The sequence below is a fragment of the Tupaia chinensis genome, unplaced genomic scaffold (assembly GCF_000334495.1).
Source record: "Tupaia chinensis unplaced genomic scaffold, TupChi_1.0 Scaffold000118_1, whole genome shotgun sequence".
Taxonomy (NCBI): Eukaryota; Metazoa; Chordata; class Mammalia; order Scandentia; family Tupaiidae; genus Tupaia; species Tupaia belangeri.
The window spans coordinates 1,423,254-1,450,676 of record NW_006159584.1 but is presented as its reverse complement, the minus strand read 5'-3'; the positions used below and the strand labels follow the sequence as shown (position 1 = coordinate 1,450,676).

Below are 27,423 nucleotides of genomic sequence, written 5' to 3'. Positions count from 1 at the left end.
GCAAACAGTTCTGAATCTGGCAATATATTTAAAATCATCATATATACTTTTCATCAAAATTTCTGTCATGTGTGTAATACTACTTGATTTTATTCATCAAAAGTCTTTTGTATCCTTGTTTCTTGTAATAACTAAAGTGTTCTTTATTCTGCTATTTATTCAATCATATAAGTTTTCCTTATATTTCTATTTGCCACACTAAAAACACTATATGGGAAGATATCTTTCTTCTACAAATTTTTTTTAAGAGGTCTTTGCTGTAGGGCGCATGCACTCGCCAGACAGACAGAGAGAGACAGAGAGACAGAGTGACATAGCCATTACGCTAACTGCTGGTCCCTCTCATATGAATTTTTAAAATTAATAGAGACACCAAAAGTCTCAGGAAATTAACAACAATATTGATAGACTCTAACAGACTCATGCTATACTAGATTAAATTTGTTTCTAAGGAAAATGACATGTGTAAATAAGCCAATAGAAATAAGACACTTTCGTTTGAACAAAAAAAAACTTAAAAATTCAGGGACAGAACTATTTTTTGGGTTGTTGTTTGTTTGTTTGTTTCTCTAAGCTTTAAAACCAGTAACAATAAATATGACCAATCTCGTATCAGTTGCTTAGCATGACCAAGTATGTTACTGACAGTATTCAAGTCATTATAGGAGATAGTGCAATAAATACTAATTATATCATAATTTTACAGGTTATAGATGGAAGCTTAGAGAGATTGACTTGATCAAGGAAACTAAGCAAGGGTTTTGATTTTCACCTAGACTTTGAACCCCTGAGTAATCACTAATTTACATATGGGTTGTTTTTATTTATTTATTTATTTTACAAACATAGAGATTGAATATTTCAGCGTTCTAATATTTGATGGAAAGCTTTTTTCTATAATTTTGATTTTAGTGATTTAAAGTCAAGTAAGCTTATTTCTTTTGACCAGTAAGTCCACCTGACCTTGTTCAATATTGAATATGAGGTATTTGTGTAGAGAGGGGAAAACGTTACCCACATTTTGAATCATTTAATGGCTTCTACCCTTTTACATGAATAATCACAGTCCCTAAAATAACTCAGCTCCTTTAAAAAATAATTACAACAATTCTTTTATATTTCTCTGAAGTTAGTAGGTAATATTTTTAAAAATGTATTGGCACTCAACCTGTCATGAAAGATCTCTATCCAGCTTCTCTGACCTCTCTACTCAACAGCTTCTATGGATTCCCACTTCAAGTGCCAAAGGAGAGCATGCTCTCTTAAATTGCTGGAAAGGACAAGCAGAAAGTAGAGCAAAGCTCCTTCTCAGCTTCATACTGTGTTAATTAGGTGCCACATAGTAGTTCACACCTTTATAATAGCTATAATATTTTATTTTTGTCCTCAAAGTTCTTTGCATGCAGTTCATTTTAGTCAAAATAAACATAAATGATTTATTCTATTTGAATAATCTGGATGGATGTAAATATTAAAAACACTATATTTTAAATGGAATCATTGACAAATTATACAAATAATCTACTGTGGAACTTCTCAGTGGGAGGGTTACAGATAGAATCTCTTGAGATTTGATCCCAATATTTTCCACACATGTGAGCATGTTTTTACATCTCCATAGGATTGGGATCCCATTCCTGGGTAGGAATCCCAGTAACTGGCTTCCACTTCTGTTCATGGGAAAGATTGTAGTGTGTAAAAGTATTGTAGACTACTTTAAAAGATAATGAATGAGCAAAATAAGGACATTAGGACCAACCATGTTGGCACAAGTGGGAATCCACCACATTGTGGCTTGACTGATGCTGCCTGGGAGGCCAGGGTTTGTTCTCTGCCCAAACTAAACAGCCCTGGTTCAGGTAGAACATCCCTGTGGTCCCACCTAACTATGGGATAGGGAAACTTCATGGCACTTCTCTCCCTCTTCCACTCACTTCCTATCTCTCCTTCTCATAAAAAGATAAAATTAAATTAAAGTGACTCATTTAATGTTTAAGAAATATATGTCCCTGCCTCCTCTTCAGGTAGCATGGTATACAATAGGTATTCAATAATTATTCAAAATTTTTTGTTTAGTAAATGTCCTTATACATCATTCGACTTCTTTCTTAATTATTTAGTTAAGAGTTAATATACTCTTTGACTTTAATGATTAAGTCTTCCCAGTAGTGCTTCTGACAAATACTTAAAATTCTATCCAGTGAGGTCTTTATTTGACTACAAGTTGTCAGCCAATTTTTTAGCAATATGCAGTCAATAAGTGGCCAGCAATCAGGCCCCATAGTAAGATGTATATTACAAAAATGTGTTATCAATGAACAGATGATTATAAAGTTACAGCTATTACTGTTTATTGCTTTGATGTAGTACAAGGAAAGAAGTGTGATTTTTCTTATTAACAATTTTAATTAAATTTTAATTGATTTCTAGGAAGACAAATGGTCTTATTATATCATCACACACTGAGCTACTTTAATAGATATTAAGAATACATACAAAGTTTCTTGACAGTAGTGCTGATAATAAGGGATTCCATGTTTGGTTATCTTGTCTACCATCTACATACTCATCTATGATAGCAAATGAGTGAACCTGCCTTACTCAGCCAACCCATGTCTCTTAAGGAACATGACCTTATTTATACACTTCAATTAATTAGGAGATAGAGAAAGAAAGAAATAGCCCTTTATTTTGTAAACTTTCTATTCCCTTTATCTCCATTAAATAGATATTTGAGTTACCTTAAAATTATAGAGTGGTATTCTACAGAGTATTACAGCCTTTTATTCCACAAGCATCATGTATACTTACTTTCATAGTAACTGGGCATTCAGCAAATTAAATGGTATTAGATTGGGTTAAAGTGTGTTTGTGCATGTGTGTGTGGGTACTTGATACATTTTTTACCAATTCAGACTGATTTTTTAAAAATCATGAAACTTTATTGATAAGGATGCCTTATCTAACATTTATTTTCAATCTACTAGTTGAATATTGTTAGAATATTTTATTTAAATGGGTTATTGTATTATAAAATATAAGTTTTTATATATTTCCAGATGATATGATTAACAGTAAGATTCTTGAGATAAGAATAGTATCCTGGACTTTCCTGGTGAGCCTTATGTAAGCCTATGAAAGGTTTTGACAAGTGAAAGAGCATAATTGAAGAGTGGATCAGAGAAATGATTTGGAAAAAGGAGGAGGAAAGATTCAGAAAGTATGAGAGAGACTTGGTCACCACTTCTGGCTTTAAATATGGATGAAGTATGCCATAAGCCATGGAATGTGGTGGTCTCTGAAAGCTGAGCTTGGTTCTCACATTACAACCATCAAAGACATAGTGATCTCTAGCCCACTAACTCAACCAACTGAATTATGTCAACAACCTGAATGAGCAGGGCAATTGCTACTGCTTAGAATCTCTGCAGAGTGATAGCCCTGACTGTATCTTGATTTATCCTGGTGAAACCCTGTTGAACTTCTGCCCTACAGAGTTTTTTTTTTTTTGAGAGATTTTCACTGTAGGGCATGTGCGCTCGCCAGACAGACAGAGAGAGACATAGAGACAGAAAGCGAGAAATCACCCCCCAGGGGGGATGGTCACGCCGCAATCCCTTCTCCTCCATTCTCCTCTCGGGATCTTGGGCACGCACGCACACGCGCCCGGCGTGAGTTTTAAGCCACCGGGTCCGGGACACGAACCGCGGTCGACTACGTGGGAGTCCAGCGACATAGCCATTACGCTAACTGCTGGTTCCCTGCCCTACAGAGTTTTAAAATGATAATTTGGGTTGTGTAAGCTGCTAAATTTATGTCTATTTATTATGGCAACAATGAAAAATACAGAAATATGTGAGGAATCTTATGGTCTGGACATGAATACATAATCAGTAATTCCTTCCCCCCCATACACACACACACACACACACACATACACACACACACACACATGCACATAGTCTCACACACATATATAGACAAATTAGTCAAACTGTAGTGTTCTATCTAATTATTTTCAGTTTTTGAATAAAAAATAATTTGAGCAAGAGTTATATAAATTACTGATTATATAAACGACCAATTTCTGATTATATAAATGACCAATTTTGTGATCTCAAGATATCCTACAGGTGGGCCAGCAGGTGATGTGGTGGTTAAACGTGCTGGACTCCCACATGCCAACCATGGTTTGAGTCTCAGTCCTCGCAGCTTGCTATCTCACTTGCCCCTTCTCTCTCTGTGAGCATATATGCCCTATAGCAAATTTAAAAAATAATAAGAAGAAAGAAATTAAGTTAAATATATAATTTTTGGAAAACAGATATCCTATAGGCAAAAATGTTTCGAGAGTGTTGGTATTGTAAAATAGACTTATTTATATTATTGGGTCATATTTTCTATTTTTACCTAATCAGTGATTTCAGACAAAAATAATTGCTTCATATTTTTTGAAAGAAGAGGTGGTGCTGGGTATGGAGTGAGCGGTGTTGTTTGTTTTTGCCATTAAGATTAGCTTGACCGATTTGTTAATAGTATGTAAGCCAAATTCTAGGCGAAGTGTAAAAGTAGAAGAAAATGTCAGTAGAAACTTCTCAGCTCTTTTACAGTATTTTGCCCTTGTTGGGTGTTCCTGTAATTCTTTCATCTTTTCTCAGTATTAAGCCTCAAGAGATGTAAACTTTCTAAGACATGCACGGTTTGGTGAGGTCAAGGGAAAAATCCTGCAGAAATATCTGGCGTTATCACGCTCAGAAATACAGCTAGGAGCATGGTTTTCACATTTTGGACTTCATCATTTCAAACAAGACAACATTCAACTCCTCTTCCATACTTTACCAGTGTTTGTAAAGCTGGGTAGACAACTGCTTGTGTGTTTTCAAGCTATATCACAGTTGGGGGGGGGCACGTGTCCTTTAAAAAAAAAAAAAGTGGGTCAATAGGTGGCATGGAGGTTAGGGTGGCTGGATCTCACATAACTGACCTGGCAGTTTGAGTTCTATCCTAGTGGCTTGAAAAACACACCAGGTGCATGTGTGTGTGTGCCCAGAGTCCAGAACGGAGAATGGAGGAAAAGGGATTATGGCATGACCATCTCCCTGGGGGGGGGGGTGGATTTCTCACTTTCACTCTCCGGGCTTTGTGGACATTGAGTGATTATTGTATCCTTGGCTGATAAGGCAGACAGGTGTCCTATTCTTCCTTCCTTTCCCTGCTAATATTTTGGCACATAGTTATCTAACATTTTACAGCTTTTAAGGTTTCTTGAATAACAAAATGTAGCACTATTTAACACCAAGTATGCAGTATTTCATAGTGAGAGCCATAATTATTATCATAACCATGTTTTAGGTAACATTAATTCTTATAAAATTCTATTAGATGAATATACAAAATTTACTTATTTTATTTGATGTAAAGTGATTTTACATACCTTAAAATTTTCAGTGAATGTAGATTCAACAGTTTTTAGGTATTATTTTGATATTTTCATTCTGATATTTAGGAGCCCTTTGTAGATATTTTTATTCCCAACTGGTTTCGGAATAGATTTAGTTTCAAGTCTTAGTTCCATGCATTCATTTAATCTAACATTCATTAATTCCATAATTATTTATTAGGCAGTTTTGCATGCACAGTGTTGTACTAAGAACTGGGGCTCTGAGTTTGTTTTCTTTTGTAACATTAAGCAAGATAATTACAAATTACAAGCATTTCTCACTTATAAAATAGGACTGCTGATATTTACTTGTAAGTGTCATGAGGATTAAATTAAGAAATATTTATAAATATTATTTACAACAAATAATATAACAAATACTATTAGACTAATAAAAATACAAAAGCAAATATATAAATGCTTGAGCAATAAACGACTGTAGAATTTTAAACTGGGACTAAATAAATTATGTCATACTAGAAGCTATATTCTTTTTTCTTACTTTAGAATTGAAAAAAATCTATTAAAAATGAGACCACATGAAAAATTGGTATTTTTATAATATGAGTTTTCTTTCATGTTATTTTTGCTAATGAAATCAATTTCTATTATGCTCATTTTGGATAAAGGATATTAATTGATTAAACTATAGCATATTTTTTTATGTTTTAGAGTTTGAATTGCATTGTCATTATCTTTTTAATTTTCTCCTTAGAGAAAACAATGAATATTCAGTTAGAAAAATGTCATAATTCATTAACTGTATCCTTCTGGTAACACAGTTTATCAGCAGCATACCAAAAATTATTACATGAATTCTTTTGATTGTCATTTCACTTAGGCAACGGACCCTGATGCTGGAATAAATGGCCAAGTACACTACAGTTTGGGAAACTTCAATAATCTTTTTCGCATCACATCCAACGGAAGCATTTATACAGCTGTGAAGCTTAACAGAGAAGTCCGGGACTACTATGAACTTGTTGTTGTGGCAACCGATGGAGCAGTACACCCTCGTCATTCAACTCTAACACTGGCCGTCAAGGTTTTGGATATTGATGACAATAGTCCTGTCTTCACCAATTCTACATACACTGTTGTTGTTGAAGAGAATCTGCCTGCTGGGACCACCTTTCTTCAAATTGAGGTGTGTGGAAGAAGAATCATTGTCATGCATTCTGTATTGTAAGAATTGCCATTGGTGTAGGGTTTTCAAATTCAGCAAAAGAAAATACAGCACGTTCATTTAAATTGCAACTTCAGACAAACCATGAATACATTTTTAATATAGGTATATGTCAAATATTTCACACTGTATTATATGTGACAATCCTACTTTAGAGATATTCCAAAAATCAAGGGAAGAGAAAGTACATTTATAACAAATAAAATAGTACTTTTTTATAATTTACAAAAATGGTGTGGTATATTTTATTATAACCATTGCCAATAAAAAAGTTATGGAACAAGTTAATCTCCCACATCAGGCCTCCAAAATTTTCAGTATTTAATTTTTATATGCATTCTTTCACATTTGTCTTTGTGTTCATACAGTATCTAAAAAATATTAGCATATATGTAACTATGCTGTGCAAAGTTGTGTGCATATGCAACACATGTATGCATGTATCTGTATGTATACACACATGGACACCTACATACATGTGTGCATGTATCTGTATGTATACACATATGCACACATATAAATGTATAAATTTCCCCTATATTTTACAGATCTTGTTATTCACATTATTCTGTAATATTTATTTTCACATTCTATACACAACAAGCATCTTCCAAGGATTTAACTCTCCTTTTTAATAGTACCTCCATATCCAAATTTCTTTTTTCAGTTCTTAACTATAAATGACCACTCTGTTGATTCTGATTTAGTAGATTAGGCTAACCCATAAACCTAATTTTTAGCAACCACACCATTTAATTCTGACACTATGGTTTATTAAGTATCTTAAAAATAAATAAATGTTAGCCCTTCTTCCACCTCCAATCCACAACTTGAATTCTATTAGCATAGTTTACAAGAATTTGTAGTTCAAGACCAGCAGATGGTTATGTTGCTGGACTCCCACGTGGTCAACTCTAGTTTGAGTCCCAAACCCGGAGGCTTAAAACTCACACCAACATGTGTGCATGCGTGCCCAAGATCTTGAGAGGAGAAGGGAGAAGAAAAGATTTCAGTGTAGCTATCCCCCTGTCTCTCTGTCTCTCTGTCTCTCTTTGTCTCTCCAGTGAGCATACATACCTTATACCTAAAATCTCTCTAAAAAATAAATGAATAAAAAGAATTTGTATTGCTTTCATAATTCAACTCAGCAAATGTTTACTTAGGTGACAACCATAAATACATGTAAATAAGGCAAATACTGGCCTGGGAGAGAGCCGAAATCTTTCCATTTATCCCTCCATTTATTTATCAGTTCACTTATGCAGTCATGCATTCAACAAGTCTATCTTTAGGACCTGCCGTATGCTAATTCTTCTCTTAGACTTAAGGGTACCAAGGTGCACATGACTGATTTCTTGCCTTTTTTGAGTTTTCATTCTAGTTTAACAAATAGACAAGTAAACCGGTAGTTAAAATAAGGTGAGTACGAGAGCCTAGGGGGTCACAGATAGCATTCCTCACCCAATCTGAGGGTAGAGAGTGTTCGCTGTGGAAAGTTGTTTCTAGATTGTGAACTGAGAAACAAGGAAGACTTATTTGAGCAAAGAGTGAAGAAAGATTACCTACAGCAGTGTAAACAACCTGTTTAAAATCCTGGAAGAGAGGGTACGGTGAGGGTTGAGGGCTAAAGGACTGAGAAATGTGGTGATCCTTCTAATCCTGTGGAGGACATTGGGGTTGAGAGAAAATCAAATGGAAAATAAGAAAGATTTTAGGCAGGAAAATGACATTATAAAATCAGTGCTTTAACATCTTTCTAGTTGTGATGTAAATTGTTGGAAGCCAAGATGTCCACTTAGGAGTGTTTACGTTAATGAATGTACATTTTAATACGCCGAGAACTTACCTGTGCTCATCCTTGTTCCATTCTATCCCCTCTATCAAGGTCCTTTGACAGTCTGTGCTATCCAATGGCATAACTGTCCAGAAAGACTTTCATAAAAACTTGTCCTTTTGGCCAGAGAATATAATTTCCAATTCAGAACCCCTTTTAGATGACAAAGCACTTTTCTTTTCTTTCTATTTTGGTATTTGTTTCCCATTTGTTCTTTGAGACCACAACAAAGAATTGTGTCTTTTTTCATCATGGTGTTCTCCTTGTGCATAATAACTACTCAAATATTAGTTAAAGGCAAAGAGACATAATAGAATGATCTCTGGGCATGTATTACCAAATTCTTGTTAGATGAAATTGCTACCTAGCTTCCCTTCATTTTCTTTTAGCTCTTCGGTGTTCTGATTATGAAAATTATTCATTAATATTTTTACTTAAAATATTATCATGCTTTTTAAATCAGTAGGAGATAATAATCATTTGTGACTTGACCACATTTATTTACTGTAGTATGATCCATTTAGTGTTTTTTCAAGTAAAGTAGATATAATAGTATCAACAGTGACAGAAATTTCATGGATAGATATTTTTCTTTTCCCTCCTTCCTTCCTTTTCTCCCTCCTTCCTTCTTCCTCTCTTTGCTAAATTATTTAACGAAAGTACTTTAATTTAAAAATGTGTTTGAATCATCATTAAACTCATGCTTTCCCAGGCACTTATACATGACTTTCATCAGTCCTGCATTTCTTTTTCCTTTTTCTTTTTTGGTTTTTGGTAAAGCCACTGGTATCACCATTGTTCTACTTAACTTGTTACAGGCCAAAGATGTGGACCTTGGAGCCAATGTATCATACCGGATAAGGAGTCCAGAAGTGAAGCACTTCTTCGCACTACATCCATTTACAGGAGAACTCTCTCTTCTAAGGAGTTTGGATTATGAGGCATTTCCAGACCAGGAAGCAAGTATCACTTTTCTGGTGGAGGCCTTTGATATTTATGGAACTATGCCACCTGGTATTGCTACTGTCACAGTGATAGTAAAGGTGAGGAATATAAGATTTCTCTGGTCTCCTGCTTTGCTCTCTCTACTTGGAGCTTGTATTTCTTATACCTATAATATTTTGTGGCAACAATTCACAATAACACAATGCTTATTACAGAACGCAGAATATAGTTGTTTTTTTTTTTTAATGTGAAGTACGTATGTATGTATAAAGATCTGAGAAAGCACTATATTTTTAAACCACACAAGAACATTTTTTTATTTTGTGGGCCAGCTATGGTGACACACAAGTTGATGCTGTTCTGTAGAAAATCCTTCAACCAGAATGGGACGCAGGAATCATTCCAATGTTATTTTTACACTTGACCTGAGCTTACCCTTCAGTATGTGCATTGCTACCATGTCTTCCTTATATTACTGTTGCCACCTCTTAACTACTTGGATTGGAGACCATAAGTCACCCCTCTCCACTCTCAGATGCTCTAAACCTGTCTGAAGAGATATATCAGGATCAGGGGTCCTTCTTTCTCAGGAATCCACATAGCCATATACTTACTTCTTCTATTTTGTGTCTCTCTAGCCTAATAAATTTATCCATTTCTAGGAGTAGGACATGCTTCTAGGTCAGGGAGTTAAAAATTTCGTCAGCTCTGTTTTGTTTGGAAATAGGAACTCAAACTATCAGTCTTTCCTTGACTTCTTACGTGCTTGAGTGTGTGTGTGTGTGTGTGTGTGTGTGTGTGTGTGTTTGTACTTCTTTTGCCTGAGAAAGTGAGTCTCAGTACCCTAGTAACCTGGGAAGGAATAAAAGATCAAAGGGTACTACAAAATTATGAAGACCCTGGAGAGGTTCAATTTCTTATTTTGAAATATAATTTGTCATATTATGGTGCTATGACAGGTAGAAACTTAGAAATACATTTACAAAAACATTTAGAAAACATAGTAAAGGTGGTTATAAGGATGTCATGATGGGTAAGCAGGAAAAACTTAAGGCGAGACTGAACTAATTATAACAAAATAACTTCTGGATCAGGAGAAAAATTAAGTTATCTAACCCTAGCTTACCCGTCTACCTTTGTCTACCCTCGTGGTTTGATGGAACTGAATACTTAACAAATTGAAAATTGAAAAATAATGTATTTATTGGTGGTTTTGAATAGAGAAAGAAAGAAAAGACTTCCCATTAATGACCTTTCCCTATTCTCTTCTCTATTTAAAAATGAATGTTTAAATAATATCTCTTCTCTTTCCGGAGGATATGGTTTATAATGGTTAGTGATAAACACTCATAGACTCTGAATTCACTACTCTGGATTTCATTTGGATTCATTTTTTTTAGCTTGTTTTGATGGATAAAGTCAGTGGGGTCAAACTAGGTTCAAACATATAATCTAATAAAACAAGATGTATTCTAAGTAAGACAATTCTCTCTCTAGGATCAAGCCTCTAAAAAACTATTTTTATTCCCTTCCTAGCCTTTATTTTAATCTACAGACTCTTCAGAATAATCATGATGCATTTTTGCATAGAAAAACACAGAAAACAACATCATGACTGCTTTGATGACCCAGTAGAGATATCACTTAAGACTTCTACATCAGCATATGGAAGGACTGACTCTTTTATAGGCTCATTTCTTCCTCAGAAACAGAAAAGGGTTGGTCTAATTTTTGTCTCAGTTTCTTTATTTTATACATAGAAGTCAAACCATTCCATTGGTCAAAACTAAATGACTCATACAAATTTATTTCTTACTTACTGTATATCTAAGAAAAAACTAAATATTTTAATAACATATCAATGCTACTTTTATTCTAAGTTGGTAAAAGCATGAAAAATTATGCAGATGAATTTCCCAAATACAGACTAATGCTTGCTTTGCCTTTTTTTCCTAATAATTCTAGGTTAAATTATCACAAACAGAACTTTGTAACTTTATTATATACCACTGAGGCACATAAAATTATTATCTTTGTTTTGAAAGGAAAAGTGGAATACTGTTCTCATTTTTCCACAAATGTACACCTTTCCCAAGCATGTAAATGTTCTGCTCTGTTTATTTGCAGTACTGACAAGCTATTTTGCTGATAACATAATTGCATTGTATTTGCTAAGGGATATTTCTGCCCAAGACAGTCACCACAGGGAAAGCATCTTAAGTCTCTCTTTGAAAATGAGAAGAAACATAATTTATTTTGTAAAAAAAGAAAAAAAGAAAAGATCAAATATTTAATGTCTAGCCTATCAAACATTTAAAATGGGAGTAAGAATAGGAATATGTAAGTAACATTTGGAAAGCAAAATATTTTCACAATATAAATAAAATAGACATTTGTCACAGATCTTAGTGTCTAGTTTCAACATTCCAAAATAAAACCAGTGATGGTCATTCAAGTGATACATATTTTTGTTGCAAAACTTTTGTAGAATATTGATAAAAACAAGCTCTTTTTATTGTATGGTTTAATAAAAGTTTAGAAGAATTAGATCTGGGATGAAAGTAAGTTAGTTGTTATAGGTAAATCTCTGGAAAATAAAATTCTTAGTAATTTGAAAAATAAGATCTAGAGTGAATTCTGGCTTAACAAACTTAGTAGTAATACAACCCTTGTGTTAAAATCTAAGTTGTAATATAACACAGAAAGAAAAGGTCTATTCTACAGGAAACTGATTGTTCTAAGTAAGAATCAAAAAAGTTGAATATGTAAAGGGATACTTGATACTGGACAACATTAGAAAGGAGTTATCCAAGGTCAACAGATGTCCTAAATCATTGTGCTGATTGTAATTTTAAATAGAATGACTGTAGAGAATAGAGGAAGCTTCTTTGAAGGAAGGACATTGGACCCACCCCTTATTGTGTGCAGATGTGAGAGTAGATTAGAATAGAAAGTCAGAAATGGAAGACCACTCTTTAGTGTATCTTGGAAGATGGAGCTAACATCTTCATATATGGGAGGAGTTTCCTCCCCCAGAAAGAAATATTCATGTCCCATAGAACTTAAGAAAGAGGATGTTAGGGGCCAGCAAGTGGCATATGGTTAAAGCACTAGACACTCCCATGGCTGAACATGATTTGAATCCCAGACCTCATAGCTTAAAACTCACACCAGGAGCATGTTCATGCATATCCAAAGTTCTAAGAGGAGAATGCAAGAGAAGAGATTGTGCTGTGGCCACTCCTCCAAGAGTTGATTTCTCACTTCCTATTTCTCCTTCTCTCTCTGTGTCTCTGACAAGCACATGTGCCCTATAGCCAATAAAAAAAAAAAAACCCCAAAAACCTTTCTCTTAAAAAAAAAAAAAAACCCCAAAAACCTTTCTCTTAAAAAAAAAAAAAAACCCCAAAAACCTTTCTCTTAAAAAAAAAAAAAAACCCCAAAAACCTTTCTCTTAAAAAAAAAAAAAAACTCCAAAAACCCTTCTCTTAAAAAAAGAAAAACAAAAAACAAAAAAAAAAAAAAGGAAAGGAAAGAAAGAAAGAAAAAGGAAGAGGATGGTAACTTTCTATATGGAAACTCAATGCCCAGTACCAGTACCAACGTGGCATTTGCGAAACCATGGACACTTGAACTGCATTGACATGTGCCCATCAATACTTGATTGTGTCAGTATTATTGATGTCCTGGCTTTGATTTGGCCAGAAGAACTGTGGCTTGAATGACCAGGAGTGAGGTAGTCCAGGACTTAAGCAAAACAGAAACTAACCATTTCAAGATATACAGCTTTTCTCCTTCCTCTGTCTGGAGGGAAGAATTTGAATAAAAGATGATTTCAGTGAACTATCTAGCAGCAGTATGGTCCAAGAAATTAATCATTATTTTTTTACTACTTGCTAATTATTCCCTTGGGATTGTTTGACCTAGAGGAAATACTTGTTTTGAACTATCACCTTTGAATGTCTCCCCGTGTTCTATTCTGCATTGTCAGTTTCTTTTGAGTGTATTCTTTCTGATGCATTTGTTAACTAGTTTAAATAATCTGAATTTATCAAGGAAAGCAAGTCATGAGGCTGAATCAGATAGTTTCTTAAGATACCTATATGCTCTTCTAGTCTAGAGTTTAAGGACTACAATACAATATATTTCCTCTGAAGAAACAAAGTAGAGGAAATGAATTAAAACATACATACCAGAATTAAAATACCTAAAAAATAATAATTCACACTTTGGTTGGTCTCTCTCATGGCTCTGTATGTCAGCTACTAGTTTTGGGGAGTCTCCAGAAAGTATGTTACTACACAATTAAGTCCTATTTTCCTTCCCTGATTATCACCTGCCTTCCAAGGCGAATGATATCAGATTTGCTATAGCCATAAGTTTCTACAGTGATGACAAGGGATGCTAATAAGCACCACTGATAGTTACTGCTGAACACTGGCACCATTTTCCAGTAGTTCTGTTGCCATGACTGATTCCCATGACTGCTGTTGCTGCCTCCTTCACCCAGATGAACTGACCATCACATGCTGGAGCACATCGTAGATGAGTCGGAATATTCACTGTGTTCTCTCAAATAGTTAATACACTAAAGTCAGGAAATGTCCTAAACAGGACTAATTGTGCTTTCTGAGGTCTGTATCTTTCAGTATATATTTAATAGAGCACTAGTTCCTCAAGACGGTAAAAGGTGTTTCATACACCGTCAAATCCACAGATGAGTAAATTGAGGAAATACCGGACCACACCATAGTAACAGTACATTTCTCCAGTAAATTATTTTTTTTTCCCAAGAGATTTTTGCTATAAGGCACTTGCACTTGCCGGAGAAATAGAAACAGAAATCACACCCGCCCCTGTTGCGGGGCGGGGGGGAATGGGGGAGGAGGATGGCCATACCGCAATCCCTTCTCCTCCTTTCTCCACTCAGGATTTTTGGCACTCAGGCATACGTGCTCAGCATGAGTTTTAAGCTACTGGATCTGGGACTTTAACTGTAGTCAATTATGTGGGAGTCCAGTGATGTAACCCTTACACTATCTGCTGGTCCCTATAGAAAACAGATTTCTATGGTGCAGACTTTGTTGTAAAAGTCTTTCATGTGCTAGTGTGATTTGTGAATCTGAAGACCATAAAATGTAATTTTCTACATTTCTCAAGAATATTTAGTCATGAGATTCTTTTAACTGGTGGTGCCTATCATATGACTAATATTCCTAAGAATGCTATTTAGGGAAATCTTTTATTTTAGTGGTAATGACTATTTTTAGGGTTAAATATGAAATAGATTGTTGTTTTAGGCATACAAATGTAACTGTTCTCTCTCACTTCCCCCTTTTTTTCAGTTTGCCATAGGGAGCATGCACTTTCTACAGAAAGATAGAAAGAGTACCCCACAGAGATGACCATGCCACAATCCATTCTCCTTCATTTTCTTGGAATTTTTTTTTGAGTACATACACACACACACACACACACACACACACACACACACGACTGGTGTGTTTTTCAAGTCACCAGGTCTGGGACATGAACTGCACCGTCAACCATAGGATCTAGCCCCCTTAAACACTATTATACTGCTGGCCTGAATTGTTTCTCTTTTTACAAAAAATAAAAATTAAAAAAAATATATAAATAACTATGGTTATTATCTTCAGGGAACTAGATTAGCATTATGTAGTGGTTAGAAGCTTATCAATTTATCAAGACACTGTAGTAACTAGTTAGTTGAAAGAATTAAAAAATGTAAAGATATATTGGAAAGGACATGGAAAAAGTTTCATGTGGAATTTTTTAAATGAAAATTCTACTCAACTTATATAGAATCTTTTGATAATTTTTTCAGTTCCTTTTTTTCCTTACCTCCTAATATCAGAATCCTGTTCTTAGGATCTGTCATACCAGAGTTAAGTTATATCTATATCCTTTATGAGCTGGATAATCACGAACAGCTTAATTTCTCTAAGTTTCAGTTTTTATAAATTTAAAATAGAAATAATAACAAAGGAACTGACAGATGGCATGGTGGTTAAGGTGCTGGACTCCTGTATGGCCGACCATGGCTCAATTCCTGAACCTTCCAACTTACTTTCTCACTTTCCCTTTCTCTCTCTGTTTCTCTGGTCAAATTGAATAGTAATAATAATTAGTAAAATAAAATAAATAATTCTTAAAAAATAATAATAACAGAAATAATATATATTTGAGGCACATTATAATGATACTTGTGTCTAGCATAATGTCTGGGTTACAGTAAAAATAAACCATATACACACATACCTCTATTATTCCCTTTTGAAAAAAGCTGAAATAAGATGACATTATTAGCTAATAAAATCTCCTTAAAGATTGCATTCAGAATAATCACATATTATCCCAATTGATCATTTTGCCAAAGCTCAGAAAAATCCAAAAATTTATTCAGTGCTTTCTTCCAATTACCATTCCAACACACAGAAACTATCTGTAGAATATTAAATCTATATTAAATCATTGGGTTTGTCAACAGTCCACAGGATTCTCTTTCTCTAATTTCACCATATATCTCATTATTACTTTCATTCATGATAGAATGTGTGTACACACATGTGAGAGTAAGACAGAAAGAGAAATAAACTCCTTCCTCAGGGTTTGATCATGATGCTATCCTTTCCTTCAGTCCTCCAACCTATCAAATCTCAGGTACTGGGAACCAGGATCAGGCATGATGGTAAGGACTGCTGTTCAGATCACAGACCTCGTGGATTGCTTTCTCACTTCCTATTCTCTGTATCTTTTTTTTTTTTTCTCTCTCTCTGTTTCTCTCTGGTGAGTTCACGTGCCCTATAGCAAATTAAAAAACAGTAATAATAAATAAAATGAAATAATTCTTAAAAACAAACAAGCAAAAAACACTCAGGATGGACCTGTACCTGGCATGTTTCAAGTCAACCAGGCTGAGGATTCCAACCTCAGTCACGTGTGGAATCCGCCTTCTCTTGCGGTTCATTACTGCTGCACCAAGGGGCCAGTCCAAATCTTCTGTCTTGAAGGATTGTTTTATCTGCCAGAGAGCATGGATCATGATGCTATCCTTTCCTTCAGTCCTCCAACCTATCAAATCTCAGGTACTGGGAACCAGGATCAGGCATGATGGTAAGGACTGCTGTTCAGATCACAGACCTCGTGGATTGCTTTCTCACTTCCTATTCTCTGTATCTTTTTTTTTTTCTCTCTCTCTGTTTCTCTCTGGTGAGTTCACGTGCCCTATAGCAAATTAAAAAACAGTAATAATAAATAAAATGAAATAATTCTTAAAAACAAACAAGCAAAAAACACTCAGGATGGACCTGTACCTGGCATGTTTCAAGTCAACCAGGCTGAGGATTCCAACCTCAGTCACGTGTGGAATCCGCCTTCTCTTGCGGTTCATTACTGCTGCACCAAGGGGCCAGTCCAAATCTTCTGTCTTGAAGGATTGTTTTATCTGCCAGAGAGCATGAGTGGCAGGGGCAGGTAGTTGACCCATACCATCTGTTAAATTTAGTTAAATTCTTTGCTATATACTCCCATCAAATCTATCTACTTCCTTTTTCAGAACATTCATCATACTTGAAATAATTTCTTCAGCTTTTTACTTTCCACAGTAAGGTCAGTAGCAGAAGGCACTCTGCCTTTCCTGGTTAGAATCATGCCCCCAGCATCTAAGCAATACCTCATGCATTTTCAGTGAGATCTCCATCGATATCTGTGATACTGAGCGATCATGTACACTTTGCTATGCGTGGGCAAGTATGCCTTTCAGTGTGTGTACATCAGAGATAGATTATCCTAAGGATCCAGAGTAGTTCCAAACTCAGAAAGAGAAAAAATAAATAAATAAATAAAGCAGCTGACAAGGAAGCTTCCATGGCAGGTTTTAGTTTCAGAAAGAAAAAAAGGTAGAGAGATGTTGATGTCTTAGATTTAAGAGAGCCCCATGTGAAACAGAAAGATATTTGCTCAGTTGGCAATGTTGCTTTTTTTTGTTTCCACACACAGAAACACAAGAGAAGGGAGAAAAGTCAGAAGAGATAAGAAGCAAGTGAAGAAATGAGGATGGGAAAAAAAAAGCACAAGGTTGATAATATAAGAAATAGCAATTGGGACAGTAAATAGAAAGTATCTAGTAGAAAACAGAATGGTAACGGGCAGAAGAATCAACCATGTAGCCTGCCAAGAAAGAGCTGGTGCCAGATCTATGAACCTCAAGGGATTTGGGAGGGCAGAGCGGCCAATGGTTCTACCTGGATAACGCTAACTCTGGACAGGACCACAGGAAACAAAAATGGCCACTCCCCTGCTCAATTATACCATCCTCTTCTCACAGAGCATGAGTAGAGTTTAAGAAGACAGGGCTGGCATTTGTAATATTTCATCATTTTTTAAATGATAATCAAGCTATTATGAGCTAGTACTTTCTGTCTTCTAAATAAAAACTATCCTATGCAGAACACTTTTCTCCTGTGATTTCAGAGAGCTGAAATTTTTATTATCACTTTCTCTTTAATTTTTTGTGGAAATTCAACTTGTCATTAATTTCCAAATTTACTACAGCAAGTTCCTATCTTCCTGGCATGCTCACTAAAAAAGCTTCCTTAAATCAACTTAGTGGTCTGCCAAAGTAGAACCCGTTTCTGTGATTATTTTAGATTTAATTTAGAAAATAAATAAATGAAACTTATATATATATATTTTTTTCCTGCTATCACCTAACTATACTCACAGGTGCAGTTTTATTTGTCTGACATATGGAAGCAAATCAGAAGCAAATCAGATAATTTGTTCTTTTTTTTTCTTTTTTAAGGAAAGCCCAGTATTGTTCTAATTGAGATCCATGGTAACATGTAGAATATTCTTTCTAAACATGAAAACTGATTTTCATTCAGGCCAGCAAAAATGATAACTACAGGAAGCAAATTATTATGGGTTTTAATGATAAAATGATTAACAAGCGAACAGAGGAAAAAATGTTCTTTTTGCCAATACTACCCTCTAGTGGAAGTATAGGAAAAAGAAAAGGGAATGATTTTGGGGAGTTGAATTAATTTATTGCAATAATAGAATTTTTGTATAGAAGCAGATTTATGTATGTTTTTCTTCAGATGTCCCTGAAGCGTAAGTATAATGAAGTATTGATTATGCTGTTCGGCTTTGCATTTCAATAAATCTTCTCATCTGAAATAATGCATTATGGAAGCACTGTATGTAACTGGCTGTACCTTTTAGCCACAAGAAAAGGTTGTAACCCCCAAATATGTACAATGTGCTATAAAAAGAAATAGTGCTAGCATAACTATATTGATTTATTCTTCATCCTGTCAATGGCAAGGAAGGGGGGAGTGGAACCAATAGTTTAATAGCCTTCAATTATTTACAGCCTTAAGTTTGTGTCTAATCAATTTGCAAGGCCAGTTATAATAAATGTCCACTGTGCATTCAGTTAGATGGTGAATCTAGTGAATTATTCCCTAGCCAAAAAAAAAAAAGCTATTTTGTACAACACTATCAACAGCTATATTGACAGAATTGCAAAAGCTCCTATTTTTTGTTTCTAAAGGATCAAATTTTTCAAAACCTACCTTGTGATATTAGGGTTATAAATTTCTCCTGAGGAAGGATAAAATTTATAGGAACATACTGAACTTACTGAGCTTTGGAAACTCAGGCAGGAAAAATTGCAGTGCTTGGTTCCTACCCTTCAGAAGTTACAACTTGGGGTGCAAGAAATTTTTTATCCTTTTAGTTACAAGATTCACTCATTAAATTAACTAGTACTCTTGAAAAGGGCAGGAGAAAGCATGTATGGAAATGTTTTATATATTCACCCCCCTGCCTAGGGCCTTAAGATTGCCACTCCACAAAGTTTATAATTTATAAAGGAAGTCTTTTATTTTTTTTTTCATAGAAGAGGTTGTGAATGCTATATGTCAATAGAGAGGAAATTGGGTGTGTTTTGCTTACAGTTCAAGATCTCTTATTTTATATTAGCATGTGCAGTTTATTTATAGTCACCACTCGGAAGCCAGCTTTACTGTGAACTGTAAGAGATAATTATCCTGACCTCTTTACAAAAAGAGAGGCTTATAATCAGTTAATTTGTGTTTCTAGTTTACCTTGTATGGGAAAATTGTTGTGTCTAAACAAATATCAAAGACTGTAAAGAATTTTTTTCCTGCTTTTTTTGTTTGTTTGTTTTTTTCCTTTTTATTTAGTAGCATGCGAGAAAAAGGTGACTCAGAGAGGAAGACTAACTAAACAGATTTAACTTTAGGTCCAAATATGGTTGACCTGAATTACTCAAAACACCGCAGGGTGTAAGGATTATTTTTTTAAAAAATCAACCTTGTTGATAAGCATTATTTATTGAGCAAAAATGATATGCCATTTCCCACAAAAGATACAATGTTTCAGGAAAAGATTGGTGCTTGATTTCAGGGATTCAACTTATTATTTTGGTTCTGTCAAATAAATACATTAGTTAAGGCAAAGTGACTAACCCATCTGTCGATCGGTGCCCATATCTGGCAAATGTTAGCTCCGCGATGTGAAGACAAGGACATCTTTTCTCGAGCCACTCCGTTTTCCCTAATGCCTAGCACTGGGTCATAAAAATTGGAGGCACTTGATAAATTTTTATTTAAAAAGTGATGGGACCAGCAGTTAGCGTAATGGCTATGTCGCTGGACTCCCATGTAGTCAACCGAGTTTCGCGTCCCTGACCCGGTGGCTTAAAACTCACGCCGGCGCGTGTGCGTGCGTGCCCAAGATCCCGAGAGGAGAATGGAGGAGAAGGGATTGCGGCGTGACCATCCCCCCTGGGGGGGGTGGTTTCTCGCTTTCTGTCTTTCTGCCTCTGTCTATCTGTCTGGCGAGCCCATGCACCCTATAGCCAAAACCTCTCCAAAAATAAAAAAGTAACACTACATGAGTAACAATGAACATATGTCACCAATTGAGAAAATAAAATGAGATGCATATAAATTGCTTTGAAAAAATCATTAAGTAAATTAGTATTATTTTCTGTCTCTAAGTTCATCTACTCTTTTGTAGTATGTTACAGGGAAAATCTTTGATCATTTTACATTCGTACACGAGTAAAATGGCATCAAAGGATATTTTAAAGTTTGCATTTGAAATGTTTTAATCATACGATCATGATAAGTTTGTAACATTGGCAGTTGCTATGGAAACCTATAACAAAGCAACAACAACAAAACAAATACAAAAACACCATCTTTTACTCTGGCACTTTTTAAGAAATTAGTTTTTATTTTCAAAGGATACATTTTTACACCATACTATTAGAAATATTTTAGAAAATATTTCAAGCGTCACCTCAGTCTCTGAATGATGTAGTTTTTGGGGGGTGACAGTCTGCTTACTCCAGTGGAATGGCCTTTGGTTGATATCACACACATTAATATTGTATAGAAACTCTGCCAATTTCCTCTGGAGTGCCAGTTTGAAGAGAGAGTAATGGAATTGAGAGGATGGAAGGCTGACAGTGGCAAATGGGTTGTGTGATGCATAGACTGAGAGTCGATCTAGTAACTGCGTCCCTAACCCAGTTTCGGCTGAGGAACTCAACTCTTAATTGTGTTTTACAGGACATGAATGATTATCCTCCTGTGTTTAGTAAACGAATCTACAAAGGAATGGTAGCTCCAGATGCAGTCAAGGGAACACCTATCACTACCGTTTACGCAGAAGATGCAGACCCTCCTGTAAGTAAGAGACCTAGATTAATACTCTGAAGTGTAGTAAAACCTTTGTGACTCATAAGTGACTTAGTTCACAAGACAGCAAATGTGGTTCATGTGAGTTTCACTCTATTCACTCATACATTTTATTTATTCTCATTCTATCCATAGGTACAAACCATATTTTAAATAATTGTAATTGAACCTAGATAATTAGGGCTATACTTTTTGTTTTACTAGAATTCAGAAATTACTAGTTATTAATTTATGTAGTATTAATGATAATAATAATAGATTACACTAATAGAATAATGATAATGATATGTGGAAAGAGATGTATGCATTTGGAATCATTATCATTTGGACTATTAATTTAGAACAGTTTAAGCTTAGTTTAATCTAGGCAGGTTTGATACCTACATATTTTCCATTTTATTCATACATGATTATTTTCTGAGCCAGCACATGATGTAAATATATTGAGTGTGTTTATTTTGGTAAACTAAAATCTTAATATTGCTTTTGAAAATGTTTGATAGATCCTTTTTCATATACAACTTTACCTCTTTTGAGATATTCCAAATTACCTTTCAAGACAGAGAGATTTAAATTAAAATATTTTTATAGTAGAAGTAATATAGATTTAGCTTAGTGAATGTGATCTTAATATATTAAAATTAACATATAGAAGTAGTAGTGCATATATAAAACACTGGCTATGACCATCTAGAGTGCTTTATAAATAATAATTCCTTATTCTCAAAACAGACAAATGGTAGAGATTTAAATTTTTATTTTGAGTGAGCTTAAAAGTAAGAAGGTAAATTCTAGAACTGTATAAACCATTTAGGAAAAATAACATTTTATAAAACCTAAATCTTTAGAAATTCTGTGCTCCATTTCTAATATGAATAGAATTTCTTTAATTCTATTTATTTAATAAAAGGTGAATGACAATTATAACGCTTTTCAATTTCAATTGTGACAAGCTGTATAAAGTCCATTGTAACTATGAGGTCTTGGAAAATAGTAATGTTAACATGAAAACAATGACCTTTAACTTAGAAGCTTCATTTCTTGAGTGTGTTAAAATGCCTTTGAAAATGACTTCTTGCATACTGGGAAATATGATAGGTTAAATGTCATAGCCTTGAACATAGCAATATAGGTAGTGAATATGAAGTTGGTGGTTGGTTTGAGTTTTACATACACTATCACAGGTACACATAGTACTTTGTACTGATAATCATAGGGCCATCAGGTAGCAGGCTGGACTCCCACATGGCTGACAACAGTTCTAGTTCCAGACCTAGCAGCTTAAAAAAATCATGCCAGGCACATATGTGTTTGTGCAAAAGGGGTTGTTATGTGGCCTTCCCCCTGAGAAGTGATTTCTCACTTCCCTCTCTGTCCTCTTTAATGAGTGCACACACACGTCCTAGGACAAAACCTTAAGAGGAAGAAGAAGAAGACGATGACGACGACAATCTTATAGGAAAAACAGAACCTCAAGTAGAAATTATAACACACTAAAAAATGAGGGTATAATCATACTATTTTAACATGCTCATTGTTCTCTTTTTTTGAGAGAAAGATTTTGCTATAGGACACATGCCTTCACCAGAGACACTAAAAGAGACAGAAAGCAAGAAATCACCTCCCAGGAGTGATAGCTATGCTACAGTCCCTTCTCCATTCCTCTCTTAAGATTTTGAGTACACATGCACACACATGTACCTCACACGAGTTTCAAGTTGCCAGACCCAGGATTCAAACCACAGTCGACCTTGTGGGATTCCAGTCCCTTAACCACTATGCCATCTGCTAGCCCCAATATGCTCATATTTCTAAAAAAAAAATTTCATTTACATGGGTAGTGTTAAGTTAGTGTTAGAAAGTTAGCTAGTGTTTAATGTAGTGTTAAGTTTAATACCATTAATAACGAGAGACAGAAAGTAGCACTGCTGTTCGCCTAGGCAGGACAGACCTAAGTTAAGTCTTGGTCTGGAGGCACAAATCCTTACTTTGCTTTTCGCACTAGTTTGACTTTCAGATCACGTCCACCAGCAAGACAGAAGTGTTCTTGGTCTGTTGTCTGTTTTATAAAGAATTTTAATTACTGGTATAGAATATTTACCTAGAGAAGTCCCTACTGGGCTTAAACTTCACATTTCTTTGGAAGTTTTTAGTTTTGCCTTCTCAGAGTTAATATTAAATATCTAATATCTGAAGCTGGATTTTTGTTATAAGTCATTTAATTGTAGTACTGAATACTTAGTGTAGTTACTGAGCATGTATTTATTAGACTCAGTTTTGATTCTTGAGATAGTAATAATCTTCTGGTATAACTGTTACTTAGAATTGAGCCTTGAATCGTTTCTGAAAGTTGAATTCCTTATTCCAGTTTGTATTTCTACAATTAACTCTATAACTAGTACTTAGCAGTCTCCTAGGAAACATTTATTGAACAATTAAATAAATGCAGAAGATTAATGATTATGTCTATGTTATTCAGGGTTGACAAAATGTGCTAGAATCTCAGAAACTTGGCTATTTGTTACTTTAGGAAAATTTCATGAACTTTCCAAGCTCTAATTTGGCCGTTCACAGGCTATGGGAATGAAATGGGGTGATTACATATAAATGCTCAGAACAGCCCTGACTCCTCAGGTAGTAGACATTACTTCTATTCAGCAGTAATCATTTTCCTTCAGAGGTTGGTCCCTTTTTCAAGGCATCTCATTTCATTTGAATTAAGTGAGAACCATACATTTTAACTAGACAATAGCAACAACAAAACTCTTTGAAGTATCAGATGGAAAAAATGGGTAAGGTCTAAAGCCAGAGAAAACATTTTTTGCTGAATATAAATTAAGAATTATAAAATGCATGTTGTGCAAAACTAAAGTGCTCTAGAGGAAGAAAAAATATCTTCCAGGAATATTTTTCCCCAGTGAATTAAAGGCGTAAGCTCATTTTTTTTCTATCCTACTTTTGAGATAGCACTGACATTATATAGTTCACACAAAATGTGAGCACTGAATGATCATTTTGGATATTAAAAATTGCTAGCCTTTCTTTCTGCTCAAAAGAGATGTGTCACTTTAGACTTTCACAAAACAAAACTGCGAGTGTAATTTCCATTTGCACGTTATTCTTTCCAAAACTACAGGCAAACCTTCTGATATAGGAGTTCTCTTCATGCGGAGGGTTAAAGGTCTGACAGAATAGGATCCTTTGTGAGTGTGTGGACATGGAACAATTGAGATAAGTAGTGGAGTTCAGCTTTTGCTCACTTCCAAGAAGTATGGGTTGCCCACAAAGGCTGACCTTCTCATTGCTGTACTGTTGTTTGCATGTATTGCAACTAGGGAATTTGTAAGATTCTAGTCTGAAGACGGTAACTTGAATATGTGTGATATTAACAATTTTGATAGACTTTCTAATTTTTGTATATAAACATACATACACATATAGTATAACACTGTGAGAATTATGTCACTATTTATGACATCTTTTTTGATATTGATTTATAAAACAAATATGCTCCCTAAAAGAAGACCATATAGTTATCACTAGTAGTTATCTCTGTAATTATATTTTGGGTTTAAAAATTAGTTCCTAAATACTGTACTCTCAGTGCTTTTGTTTTAAAAAATAATTATTTTATTTAACTTTATTCCTTTATTTTAATTTGACCAGAGAGGGATAGAACGAGTGAAAGAAAGAGAGAGGGAGGGAGAGAGAGAGGGAAAGTGAGAAGGCAAGTCACCAGGTCCAGGACTCCATTCATGGTCGGCCATGTAGATGTCCAGCACCCTTAACCACCAGGCCACCTTCTGGCCCCTATTCTCAGTATTTTTATTTTATTTTTTATTTTTTAAAAATAATTTATTTTATATTTATTCATTCATTTATTTTTTAACTTGACCAGAGAGAGACAGAAGGTGAGAGTGAGAGAGAGAAGAAGTAAGAAAGAAAGCAAGCCACCAGATTCAGGGACTCGAACCCTAGTTGGCCATATAGGAGTGTCCAGCACCCTAACCACCACACCACCTGCTGGTCCTAGAGTGAGATGGACTTGATGCCACAATCCTCCAGCCTCCATAGGTTTTTGCCACAGGGCGGGCGCCACCATGTCCTCTCAGTATTCTTAAGAGCTATCTTAGCTTTTCGAAATTCAGACAAGCTACTTCAGAAATTACTTGCAAATTCTTTTCACAGGAGTCTTTAAACCATATCAATCCTTCAAGAGCACATACATTTATTTATTTATTTAGCTCTCTAGAGAGTGAAAAACATGGTCAGTTTTTCTTTTCTATGATATGTAGTTCATATTTTATTAAAATGACATCTGTTACCAAGTACCATCAGGTGATTATGGCCATCTCTTCAAAATGCTTAACCCTCCAATAGTCACTCTGTTGTGATCTATTAGCGGAGGGTGTAACAGAACAAAAACAACGAATCCATCATTTGCTATTTGTTTTGTGCGCAATACTTAAAACCATCCAAGGTCAGGAATGATATTAAGATTGTATTTTTATCTCCAGATAATATGGCTCTTCTGTATCATTTCCCATTGATATCTCTACTGGTCTTCTCTTCATCACGTACCACATACTGGCTTGTGTTGTTACGCTATATTGATTAGGTTATTGTTGGCAATGCAGCAGAAACTGTTTTTAAAGATTAGCAGCTACCAACTATGATTGCTGACCCTGGTGCACGCAGGAGGAATTGAACACTGACAGCTTGGTTTTTTATGTCCTTTAGGTTGAAGCTGTTAGGGAAATAATCAAGAACCATTCTCACTGTGCATGTCAGCTTGTGAAAACTGAGGCGACACAGCTCCAGTTCAAATCCCTCTGGTCTCAAATACTTAATTGGAAAGCATACCGAGAAACATTTGGGGCTTGATCTTGAAAATGATAATGGGATATAGTTAAACTCAAAAGTGTAAATGGGTACAAAGGAGAAGTTTTTTGATAAGATTTTATACATGACTAGTGTCTAGAAAAGGCTTATCTAAGTGTTGAGAATCTGTGTCATTGGTTTATTCTTTGTGATAAAAAATAAGAACAAGCATAGCATTAATGTTACTGAGATTAGTTTAGATTGAACTGTTTCAGATTTATATATTATTTTTCTGTTTTTACAAATTGCCATACTTACCAGGGCTAAAGAATCATATTTCTTTTATTTCAAATGTAACTGTCTCTCAGTTTGTTTTAACATATATAAACGTGTCATCCTGCAATTGATAATGTATCAATGCTTTACATCAATTCTCAATAATTTACTTTTTTTTTTTTTTTTTTTGGTGAGAGTGAACCTCATGAAGTCAGGGTTCCATCACACTTAAACGAGACAGATTTCCAAGGAAATTTAATGACACATGATAGGCTTTCTCTGGGGCCCAACCATAGGCCTCCCTTATGGCTCAAAAGATGTGATTTATTCAAAATTTCTTACCAGAGGAGATGGAAACAGAACTTCTGAAAGGATGCGTTGGCTTTTCATGACCTGAATTCTTGACCCTAACACCTTCTTAACTAGGCCATAGGCCATGGGTAACTCTTGGTGCTATCATTATCTTCTTTGCAGTTATTCTACGTACTTGAATGGTGGCTGTGTTTAGACAGTAGACCTGCGGTCACACACAAACCTAGCACAAATTAATACCTCATGATGATTAGCAGATGAGCAAATCAAGAAAATATTTTATGGACTGAAAAAATTTAATGATATGACAAGACAGATACTAGATTAAGCCTTGATAGTGCTTTTGAAAGAAGCCAAAGAATTATTTGGAAAATGAGGAAATGAATAATCTACTATAGCTTGAGTCAACTCTGGATAAGAATTCAACTCTGAAAAAAGTATAGGATTCTGGGGCCAGCAGGTGGTGTAGTGGCTAAAGCACTGGACTCCCAGATAGCCAACCATGGTTTAAATCCTGGACCTAGTGGTTTGCTTGCTCTCTCTCTGCTGAGCTCATGTTTCCTATAGCAAATTAAATAATAAAATTAAATAAATCATTTTTTAGAGTTTTTTGCTATAGGGCATGTGTGTTCACCAGAAAGACAGAGAGAGACAGAGAGACAGAAAGTGAGCAATCACCCCCAGGGAGGATGGCCACACTGCAATCCCTTCTCCTCCATTCACCTCTCAGGATCTTGGGCATGCACACACATGTGCCAGCATGGGTTTAAGCCACCTGGTCTGGGATTTGAACCACGGTCGACTAGATGGGAGTCCAGTAACATAGCCATTACACCAACTGCTGGTCCCA

The 27,423-nt window shown here is 35.2% G+C and overlaps 1 protein-coding gene across 11 annotated transcripts in view; it reads left to right on the top strand.

Moving 5' to 3' along the window:
* The window catches only part of PCDH15 (protocadherin related 15), a 781,066-nt gene that overhangs the window by 573,173 nt on the left and 180,470 nt on the right, over positions 1 to 27,423 (top strand). For all 11 annotated transcript variants that reach the window (XM_027770259.1, XM_006144390.1, XM_006144387.1 and 8 more), the window contains 3 exons: positions 6,282 to 6,587; positions 9,279 to 9,503; positions 21,036 to 21,152. In XM_027770259.1, coding sequence (XP_027626060.1) covers positions 6,282 to 6,587; positions 9,279 to 9,503; positions 21,036 to 21,152 — 648 coding nt within the window. The remainder of the gene's footprint in view (positions 1 to 6,281; positions 6,588 to 9,278; positions 9,504 to 21,035; positions 21,153 to 27,423) is intronic.